This window comes from Haemaphysalis longicornis, unplaced genomic scaffold, assembly GCF_048455015.1.
Source record: "Haemaphysalis longicornis isolate Haplotype H1 unplaced genomic scaffold, Haemaphysalis longicornis Haplotype H1 scaffold_26, whole genome shotgun sequence".
NCBI lineage: Eukaryota > Metazoa > Arthropoda > Arachnida > Ixodida > Ixodidae > Haemaphysalis > Haemaphysalis longicornis.
The window spans coordinates 2079779-2091442 of record NW_027526319.1 but is presented as its reverse complement, the minus strand read 5'-3'; the positions used below and the strand labels follow the sequence as shown (position 1 = coordinate 2091442).

The following is an 11664-nucleotide window of genomic DNA, read 5'->3' as shown; positions in this document are numbered from 1 at the left end:
TAACCATGCATGGGATGTAAGAATAACGCTTCGAATTTTGGCCAATGGGCAACGTTATACAACAAATTGCAAACAAAGAATTAAATGGCGGCAATATAAAAATTTAATTACAAACTATTTCACGAAAAACGCCTTTCTTATTTCTGGAGAAATTGATACCTGCTTCAACTTACTTTCCAAAGTTTATTCAAAGCTTCTTTAAATTCCTTATGTATGCGTGCGCTACTCAGCACTTTCTGAGTATTATTATTGTAACCTATTTTACCACGTTAAGATATTCTGCGATCCCGCTTTAGCAGCCCGTTGCCACATTCACAAGTAAGCTTCTCCTTGATTTAAATCGCGGACTTTCATTCCTGGTTACTTCATCTACTAAAGAAATTGTGAGGAATTTTTATCAAATGAGGCCATCAACCTGTCTTTCTTCAGCATGAGGTGACGGAACATTACCTTGTTATCGCTGCTGTCGATGTCATCAAGAAAAAGTGTTCTTGTCCCTAGCATTCTTCAAATGCCCACAACATTAACTGGGGCGCGTGAATACGCTAAAACTGTGAAAAAACACAGGGAATTCAATTAATAATATAAAAGTAAATCTAAATCTAAACAAGAGTAACTGCTAATATGAACTTATATTGAGGTCGCGCCAAAATAGTGCTTACAGTGACTACGAGGATAAATACTAACTACTGTGCCCGTTACATCTTTCTAATTTGTCAATAAATTTGACTGTGCAAATGAGTTCATTTCTTTTGAACGGTTCCCGTAAGGGGTCTCCTTCGTTATCCCTGAAAGAAAGCTATCGCGTGAAATTTTCTCGTTAATACACAAATTTAGGCTTTGTCAAGTGGCATGTGGGATTTCTCTGAAAGAGCAAATATCAGAATTTTATATAGCCAACGAACCAGAAACCTATTATTATACTGAAAACTTATTGTAGCAACAAAAGACATCTCCATACGCCTCACATGTTTAGAGACAGCTATGAAATGACTCAAGAAGAAACATTTCTTTTTAATGAAAACGACGGTGGAAAAATTTGTGTTTTGAAATGACAGTTTCAGAAATTTCAGAAGTTTCGCCACCGCTCAAAGACCAGGAAGAAAGTCGTAAAACTAAGGCGTGGCGGCCTGCTGAAAAAGAGAAACGCTGCGATCCCCACACTAAGGTGGGACCCAAGGAAACGCGCACTCTAGCTTTCCCTTGAAGAACATACCTCTACTCGTGATCTAATGGCGACAATATTTTGGGAGTACAGTGTACTGCTAAAAAACATTTGCCAGCCTCGTTGTGAACGCATGGCCAACTAACAGGAAGAAGCAACCACTGCGCACACCATTTGTATGTTATATTTTTATTTTCCAACTATATTAATAGCATTGCTGCGTGTAAACATTTCCTTAGTACTACAAATTTTGGTCGCCTCAGTAAGTGTACAAATATTTATGTTTGGCTGAAAGGTTACTTGTGAGCAGATCTAGATACGTGAAAGTTTACTGAAAGAACAAGAGCTCCGCCCAAGCCGCAAACCTTCGGCTTGCTACGTGCTATTCATCAATAAGATATGTTTCTAAGCGCTGTTAAACAATTTTAAATATTTGTATTTTAAACCTTTTGTCTAGCATTCACTGAGTTAAACCTGACGTATTTCCTTTCAGGTGGTCGAGGCATGATCCTCCAGGAATTGCATCTCTGTGGCCGGAGAAACCATACCCCGAATGCTGCGCTCGCGATTACGCGCCCGTTTGTCCCAATCCCAAAGCTGCAGCACGTTCGTACGATTGGGAGCGAGATCTGTAGAATTATGACCGCTGTACAAGTTTGCTCGTCGTGCTTAACGTTTACAACAGAACAATTTGTTAACAAGTTCAAAGAAAAAAATGGTTGCTATCCCGCCCTGCGAAAGTGGATGTCCAACGAAGCTGCTGTAAACCGCTACACACGCTGATGGGAAAGGGTACGAAATGTTCCTATTTTTCTCGGCGGACGTGGCGCTCGCACTCGACTTCTCTGGCAGCAAATGCTTGAGTCATGCCTAGCCTGACGCATGCGATCGGCGTCTTGGGCAAGAATGGCTCTATTTAAAGACACTAGTCCTGCCTAGACTTCAAGCATAATCTGCAAGTATACTCTTTACCAGGGAAACATGGTGGGGGGGGGATCCAATTGTTCATAGGTGCCTTATCATCCATAATGCGATTCAGGTGCTTGTTTGTGTTTTTTTTAAGTGAATACTAGACGCCATTGTATGCCCGATTAGCCTAACGCATGCGCTCGTTGTCTCAGGGGAGAACGGCTGGGTCTTGCCTGGGTTGTTTGTTTACGACACAAAATTTTCCGACCAACGAGAGGCGAACAGCTCCGCCGTAAAACGCTAAAACAATCAGATTCTTGATTAAAGAAATTTAAAACAAACACTTGGTGGTAAACCACCACTTTACTGGAAGTATTTCAAAAACTACTGGAGAAAAATTACCGAAGAAATATAAAAATACCTTAACCTGACGCCAACGGCATTTTTCTCCATTCTTTCTTGCCTACTGACCGCGACAATTGCACAATACCTAGCAAGAGATACACGCGCTTTCTTATAGCATTGCTTTTATTGCTCATTAGTGTTTCTTAGCTAAGTGAATTTGGGAAGTTCGTTTTTAAATGTACCGCAAATGTTGCACGGACTCCGGTATAGCTAATTCGGAATGCTATTCACGTGATGATGATGAAGGGACATGAGATAATGAATGGATTTGGAGAAATTGTTCGGAGCCCTGAGGTTTTGTAGTAGGGTGGACGAGAGTGGGGTACGCTCTCCTTCAATTCTTTGTTCATTACGCTTTAACTTTATATTTAGCCAGGCCAGTATTTTGTTTAGTAAACATTTTTTTTTCCGAGCAGAAAAATGGCGCTCAAATTGTCTCCAGGATGCTGATGCAGTTGAAAATTTTCATGGATGTAAGCCATTTCCGGATCTCTTTTGACGCCACATCGTGTCTTAGTTTCTGCCATTGACTTTCGTAAATTTATCGTGCGCTATGCTTTAGCCCTTTACAAAAATGTAAGCGGCCACTGTGTGCACTCTGCACGTAGGTGAAAAGGCCGTGTTCTGCCTTTTACACAATTCACCTGAATGCAGAGGTCTCATCAGTTGTTCTACAAAAATTGGGAGCTGAAAAACTAGGCTCTCCCTTTTTGATGGAGCAGACCGGCCATGGAACCTACAGATTATTTATTTTATTTACGAGTACTTTACAGGCCCATTGTATAGGGCATTGGGTAAGGGGGACAGAAAAAGAAAAAGTACACGTTTGTCTTGAATGTGCAGGAGTAACACGTAAAAAATGCTAACAACAAGGAAACAGCGTAGCAATACAAAATACATAAATCAGCATATCGGATCAAAAGCGAAGTAGAATGCCCAACAAGGAAACAGTGTGGCAAAACAAAATACATAAATCAGCATATCGCATCAAAAAGAAAGTAGAATGCACTTGACAAATGATACAGTATGCGTAATGAAAATGAATGATCATTGGACAAAAAGGGAAGGATTTTAAGAAGATAGGTACCGTAATTTCCGAGCAAAATCATGTTGAAAATACAAGATAAGAGTTCAATCAACAACAATAATACCAACAACAAAAAAAACTAAGCGCATAGCTCGGTTTTTGCAAGTTCACGGCGTACTGCACGTGCCGCACATATAAAAAAAGAAAAATAGGCAATTGAATCATCAAACTATCAAGACAAATGTAAGAGTAACTTTCGACGCGACACAGCGAGGTTAGTGTCAGATGCTATGTTATCATAAAGATCATTCCATAACCTGATTGCAGTGGGCAATGCGGATGCGTTAAAAGGTTTTGTTTTCCCATGGATTCGCGAGAAACTCAACCGGTTGCACGTTGTAGTTGATAAGTAGGGGGATCGTAGAATGGGTAGCCTAGTTATTTTAGTCGTGTGTACGTATTTGTGAAAGAGGCATAAGAGAGCGATTTTGCGGCGAGTGACTAAGGGTTGAAGTGAATTATCATTTTTAAGTTGCGTTACACTGGAGCCGTAAACGTAATGGAGGAAAATAAAACGGACAGCCCTGTTTTGAATTGATTCGAACATATTTATAATGTAGTTGGGGTGAGGTGACCAGACTGCAGAGGCAAATTCAAGTTGGGGGCGGACAAATCTTTCGTAGGCTAATTTGCATATGCTAGACGGAGTAGAATGTAGGTTACGGCATAGGTATCCTATTGATTTGAGGCACTGGCGCACATGTTGATGATGTGAGTGGCCCATGAAAGGTTATGTGTGAGATGAACTCCGAGGTATTTGTAGGTGGACACCTGCGAAAGCACCTCATTATTTATACGGTAAGAGAACACGAACGGGTCATGCAGACAAAAAAGGGGATTGTTTTACATTTGGATGCGTTTAACGTCATTTGCCATGCATCACACCATTTATTAACTAGGTCAAGGTTTTTCTGCGAGACATTATTAATGGTCATTAACGTTTATAATAGGTTGGTATATTATGCAAACATCGGCAAATATGCTTATGAAGGATGTTAGGCCTTTTGCCAAGTCATTAGTATCGATGAGAAACAGAGGTGGAGCAACGACGCTGCCCTGCGACACCCCAGAGGTTACATAAGAGATAGGTGGCGAGTCCTCATCGATGACAGTGAATTGTTTACGGAGTGGTAAGAAATTCCGAATCCATGATAATGTTAGCAAATCCGATTGGGTAGCAAATAGGAAAGTAGGCGGCAATAATGGACGCGGTCGAAAGCTTTTAAAAAGTCGAAAAAAATGCAGTCTATATCAAGACTGTTATTCATATTAGTGTGAAGGTCAGTTGTGAATACAGGTAGTTCCTTTTGGCATGACCAACCTTTCCTAAACCCGTGCTGATTCCGAGAAAAGAAATAGTTTGATTCAAGGCGGTTGAATAAAAGGGAGGCGATAATGTGCTCCATACGTTTGCAATAAATGGATGTAAGTGAAATGGGGCGCTAATTTTGGGGCAGGCGCTTGTCTCCAGATTTAAAAATAGGTATAACTTTGGCAATTTTATAGTGATCTCGTAATTTACCAGACGCTAATGATTGTGAAAAATGAGGCACAATATTTTACTTGTAATGGGAATGGTATTTTTTAGTATTTTTCAATTAATATCATCAACACCGGCTGAGCTGGACACCTTCAACACATTTATTATGCATGCGATAGCTTCGATGGTGATTTCGATGGGCTGGGTGTATTGGTGGTCATATTCCGATACGGCAGGGCGAGTAGATTGATTTTCCTGAGTGAATATGTAAGTGAAAAAAATATTAAGAGGAGAACAGCATTCACTCTTTGGAAGAGGTTCGTGGTTATCATCGTATAGCATTATGAGGTTTGTGTCACGATGACAATACATCGGCCTCCAGAACCTTTTTGGATTAGTTTTAGAGAACCCAGGTCTTTTCAAAAAAACTTAGATTTGGCAGACCGTATAGGGCGGTACAAGCGGAGAGACAGCTGTACTGCTCAGAAGCTGAATAGCGTTGGGAATTGCTTTCTTTGCGCAGGAAAAAGTCCGTTTGAAGTTTTTTTTTCTGTTTTTCATGGGAGAATGAAATTGACCGTCATAACTATTTCAGTGAACCAAGTGGCACATATAGTCGTAATGACCATCGACACAAAGTGAAAGGGTACCGTGCAAGAACGACCATGTTTTACAATTCTTTTATGCGATGACCATCAGAGATTGAAAACGGCTGCAAGACAAGCAAGTGTGCTGTATGAACAAAGAATTGTTTTATTCCAGTCTGTAACCCCCCTGCTGTAACTCCTTTTTTTGCAAAGCGCGGAACTGACTGTATAAAGAAAAATAAAGAACAAAGAATAGTTTGTCAACGCCTAAGCTTTGCTCTCCTGGTACCGAAATTCAAGCAACGTATTGCCGCATATCTGCTAAAAAATCCGCAAATTGCGAAGTGAAGGCGTTCATCATCAAGGTGTCTCCTAAGCATTTAAAACAAAAACTACAAAATAAAATATAAATGCCGCCCGATTAAGCTGTTTGCTGAATATTGGAATCATCGCACGTCGCAAGAAAATAAAAAGAAAACGAACATTGTGTTTGAAAAACTACGAATAAATTAACTAAATAACATCGATATGTATTCACGAGAATAACACGAAAAACTAAAAACAAAATATAAGAACAAGCCCTGGTAGCTCAGTGGCTACGGCGTTATTCTGCTGAGCACAAGAACGCGTGTTTGATTCCCTTCAGTGGCGGCGGCTTTTCTGATGGAGGTGAAAAGCAAGAACGCCCGTGTGTTCAAGACTTCGGCACACGTTAGATATCCCCAGGTGGTCGAAAATTATCTGGAGCACTTCACTACGGCACGCTTCATCGCCTTTGTAGCGTCGGTGTGTTAACCGCTACAATCATTCAATAAATCAACAAAAATAAAATAAATACACCAGCTAAGCAAAAACGGAACCCAATCACAAACGCGTATCTGATCCCACCCACTCGGAGGAATAGATAAAAATTAAAGCAACGAAAACCAAAATATCTTTCAAAATTTGAGGATCTATTTAGTCTAGGGCCCTCACGCGATAAACTAGTAAAACCAGATATCCAGGCGCTGTGTGGGTTGACTTTTTCATTCAATGCCACCAGAAAACGCAGGTTTGTCTGAAAGCTGCTCAGGACGAATGCTAACGGATCACCAAAGAATGGTCAAAATTACTTGTTCCTTTGCGGAAAGAATGCTAATCGTGATGACTCGATAAAAGGCTGCGCACTTTTATTCACTATCATCACTGCCAGCATCTAGCCCAAACACTGTCACGTCACGTGACCCTTATCAGGAAATGGCGCATTGTCCCACCTTTCTTGTCTGTATACTAACCACTCCTAAAGGGAAAATATATATGAAGAGCCGCGCTATCATCGTTGTTTTGCCCATCGACAACCCTTTTGCACTGCTCAAGAAGACGTTGAACTATGCTTATCTTTTTGGTTCACGTGCGCACTGGGCGCTGAGCATCGCGTCTCTTCTGTACAAATCTGGTATCATATTCGCCTCCACGGCTGCTCGAGATGTCGCACGTTGGCTACTGGCCGTGGGTTTTTTCGCTAGTGGCCTGCATCTGCTACAGCTTATACCGGTGGTTAATCAGGTAAGCAGGCATTTTGCACGCGTTAGCGACATTGAGATTCCTTGGTTTACACGTACTCAGATGTTCAAAGATGATTTTTCTCGGCAGTATTGAGGAGTAAAGACTAACAGTGCGCCTTCCTCATTTCGTCTTTTATTGCAATGAGGGTACATAGACTAATCCAACTTTCAATCATCAGATACGCGCAGTCTCCGACAGAAGGATACTCATGAGGTGGTTTGCGAGTGAAGGCCTGAAGTTTGGCAGGAAACGAAATTGTGGCTCTGTTTTTAAAGGGGCACTGACACAAAAATTGCGCATCTTTTTTTTTTTTGTTGCGATAAGTAGCTAGTGACCTACTTATAACCTGTCCCAGTCGAAAAACACAACAGGAATTTCTGTCGCACAACAGAAATTTCTGTCGCACGACAGGGATTTCTGTCGCACGACAGAGATTTCTGTTGGGACTACAGAATGGTCTGTCGTGCGACAGAAATTTTTGTAGTACAACTACAGAAAATCTGTCGTACGACAGGCATTTCTGTCGCACGACAGGGATTTCTGTTGGGACTACAGGATGGTCAGTCGTGCGACAGGAATTTCTGTAGTACAACTACAGAAAATCTGTCGTACGTCAGGCATTTCTGTCGCACAACAGGAATTTCTGTTGGGAATGCAGGATGGTCCGTTGTGAGACAGGAATCTCTGTAGTAGGACGGCAGAATGTCTGTCGTACGACAGAAATTTATGTAGTACAACACACATATCTATCATGCGACAGACATTGTGTAGCCCCACTACAAAGACCTTTGTAGTAGAACTACAAAATGGCTGTCGCATGAGACATTTCTGTTGTACTACAGAAACTTCTGTTGTGCAACACCCTGTAGGCACTACACAAATTTCTGTTGCACCACAGACTGTCCTTCAGCAACTACGACTGGATTCCGTAATTACTATTATTATCTGTCGTGCGACCGAACATTTTGTAGTCACTGCAGATTTTAACAGTCTGAAAGAGAATTTTAGATTCATTGCAAAAGTGTCACACGACAGACCGTTCAGTATTGCTACAAAATCTGTTGCTTACCCTGTCGGCAAACCCCGCGTTTTCCAGGATTAGGAGAGCGATGGAATACGCCGGAAAGAACGGAATACACTGGAAAACGCAGAGCTGGACAACATCAACGCGGGGACCGCATTTTCCATCGAGAGAGCGATGTAATACGCTGGAGACAACAGAAACATTGGAAAACGCCGCGCTGAACGACAGCAACGCGGGGTGGTTGCTGGAGAGCATCGAATAACACGGGGCCATTGCCTTTGAGGACAGAGCTTCAGGCAGGATAAACGGGACAGCACGAACAGGATAGTTAGTGTGGTACCGCTGCTTGGCTGGACACGGGAATGCCGCGCGCCGCTTAAGGGGTGGACTGGTTGTATTCCAGTACCGCGAACGACGCAGATGCTCCGAAACTTGGTGTTTTCGGCCTGTGCGGTGCCTCGAATTCCCACTTTTTTAGCGTGCGCTGCACGAAAACAATGGTGCGTGCGAGTGACGGTCATCTCTTTGAATTGCATCGCAAGCGTCTGTTGTAATGAACGTTTGTTGCATTACTGCCATTAGCATTCCGGCCGTGTTTGAAAAAACCTTCGCTACAAATTTGCAATTAACAACGCAACTTAGCACAAATCACTGTAATGTTGCAACATCTAAGCGTATAACCAAAGAAATGGATACATAAAGAACTTCGCAAATTCCTTTAATTCTTTGAGGGAATTGCAATTGCATATATTGTACTGTGGACAATCTTTGATAAAAGAATGAGGCAATAAGGGTAGCCCGTCGGCAAAGCGGACGCATAAAGGACAAGCAAGACAAGCTTTTTGAAGACGTGGTGTAATAATTGCAGTGCACATTCTGACACGTATTTCTGGGTGTCTTTGAGAGCCCCATTGTTTCAATCTGCGTGCTGTTTTATTTTTTAGCACGCAATTTGTTTATTTTAACGCGAAACATGTGCCCAATCAAGCCTAAATAGTTAAAGATTTTAAAAACAGCGAACCAGTTGCCGCTACCTGTGTGAAAAAAAAAAGAAAGAAACGGCACGGCGCCAGTGAACTCGTTGCATTACCGAGATGTGTTAAAAAAAATAAATGTAGAAAGAAAGAAAACGCACGTCTTCCCTCTAGCCCGGCCCTTCGGAAGAAGTTCGGGGAAGCATCGTCACCACTGAAGGCATGTCGCGGCACGACAGCACTCGCGGGATGGGGAGACCACAATACCAAGAATCGAGAGGGGTGCGGAGGGGTCGCGAAGCAACTTCTCGTGATCGGCCGGTTCCCTCCTTACCCTTCCTTTGTTCCCTCCTGCTTTGTTCATTCCTGCATTTCGTCTTTCGGTCAAAATTTGGCGGTGGCAGCGTGGCCGAGTGGCTCGTTCACATTTAACATCGGCGCTTTGCCTAGCTGAAGTTAAGCGTAACTTTTTCTAAAAACGTGCATATGATGTCTCCGCGAAGTATCAGCAGCAACATTTGAAGCTTCGGAAGCTGTGGTAAAAGCAAGATCAGTGGTCCGGATTTCAAGCATCTCGAAGTGAGGACTCCTCTAGCCACGACTAACCGTGGCGCTTGGGATTATTGGCACACTGATGCGAGTGAATACGACGAATTTCGCAGGCAGTGTGATCTCGAATACGTGCGATGTGCTTCGACAATCGACTGAACTTGCAATGACCCCTGCGTGACTTCGGCAGGTATCGGGCGTGCATACTCATCGAGATAGTACAGCACCACAGAAACGTGCGTTTTTCGCCACATGATACCCCTCCACGTTTTGCTGTGCGAATGCATTGTCAACGGATCAAGGTTCATCAAGGCAAGCATTCCAGCTAAATATTGACTTTCCGTTTTAATGTTCTCACGTTCTCTCGCGTTTTGCTGTTTAAATAAATCAGGTTCAAGAAATATTTGTTTGCTTGTGTTTTAATGGTCCTAACTAGTATAAGGTACGAATTTTCGAACGGTTATTGTCCATGCTCGTGTAATAGTTTTTTGTTCTATCCGGGAGAATAAATTTGCTTTCATGAACAGATTGAGCGTCATTGACGGAACGCGATGATGGGACGCGTTTTGGCCCTGCTTTAGAAGCACGGCCAAATCAGCTGAAAAGTGCCCAAATGAGTCTAGCTAAATTTTGTAGCGCTACTTAGGTGTCCCTGAAGGAAAGACTTCTGTATTTCTTCTTAACAGCTACGCGGATTTGTAGTTACACGGCTATTAAAGAAAAAAGACCTAGCGCGAGCATCTGGAGACCACGTTGTCTCCGGCGTGTTCCAGCGTTACGTTCTGCGGCTGCCGGATCCACGAGTTTCCGCGTGTGCAGTGTGCGTGTGCACGAGTTTCCGCGACTGCACATGCATCAGGCATGTGCAATCTGCGTAACATCAAACTTTTGTATTGCATGCATGAATGTACCACTTTTTGCATTGCTTACATTGCCTTTTGGTACAGCTTTCTGAAATCAATTATTCAGGGAAAACAATTTTAAGCTTGTTCCAGAAAGGCAAAAATTCCCCCAAATGGTTATGTTTGTTGGTCATATTTTTATTGAAATTGTTATGCATATCCTGCACACTTCAGGTACTTAATAGAAAAAACATCACGGGAAGTAAATTTCTTATGCAAAACAAGTTGAAATTCGAGACATGACAGGATTTACTACGAAAACAGACACGACAGGATTTACTACAGACTACAGAACAGGATTTGCTACAGACTACAGGACAGGATTTACTACAGACTACATGACAGGATTTACGACAAACTACAGGACAGGATTTACTACAGACTACAGGACAGGATTTACTACAGACTACAGGACAGGATTTACTACAGACTACAGGACAGGATGTACTACAGACTACAGGACAGGGTTTACTACAGACTACAGGACAGGATTTACTACAGACTACAGAATGTCCCATTCCCTCACAGGATCATTCTGTCGTATTTCTCTGTTGTGTTTTTCGACTGGGGTAGAAACCTCATTTGCTTCAGCGTGCGACGGTTGTTTAATTAGAGGCATTTTCAATGCGGCCAGTCGCAGTTTCGGTTTCAGCGAGTGCCGCGAAACGATGGATTTTGTGTGAACAAAGCTGACCACGTGACCGTCGGAGGGATATCACAGTTACAGAGCAGAGCCGCCGTAGCACTGTCGAATCCGCATCGACCGCAGTTTCTGCGAATGCCCCCCCGGACTGATCTCGTGAGGCGCCTAATTAAAAAGCGACAGTGGATGTGACGCAGGCGCTGCGAGTGCAAATGTTACCGCGGCTAACGAACGACGCGCGACGCTCGAGACGGTGGGTGGCAAGACGCGCGCTGGGAGCAGCCGGCCGGCCTGCCTACAGGTCCGCCTACAGATGTGTTCGGCTTAGCACTGCGGCGGATATTCGAGTGCCGCTCTCGTAAGCGGTGCAGATGACAATTTTTAATGCAACCCG

The 11664-nt window shown here is 42.9% G+C and overlaps 1 protein-coding gene across 1 annotated transcript in view; it reads left to right on the top strand.

Moving 5' to 3' along the window:
* Nucleotides 1-7019: 7019 nt before the first annotated feature.
* The window catches only part of LOC144172791 (cytochrome P450 3A4-like), a 62566-nt gene continuing 57921 nt past the window's right edge, over nt 7020-11664 (top strand). Inside the window, exon 1 of the mRNA XM_077701397.1 lies at nt 7020-7178. Coding sequence (XP_077557523.1) covers nt 7099-7178 — 80 coding nt within the window. The 5' untranslated portion in view covers nt 7020-7098. The remainder of the gene's footprint in view (nt 7179-11664) is intronic.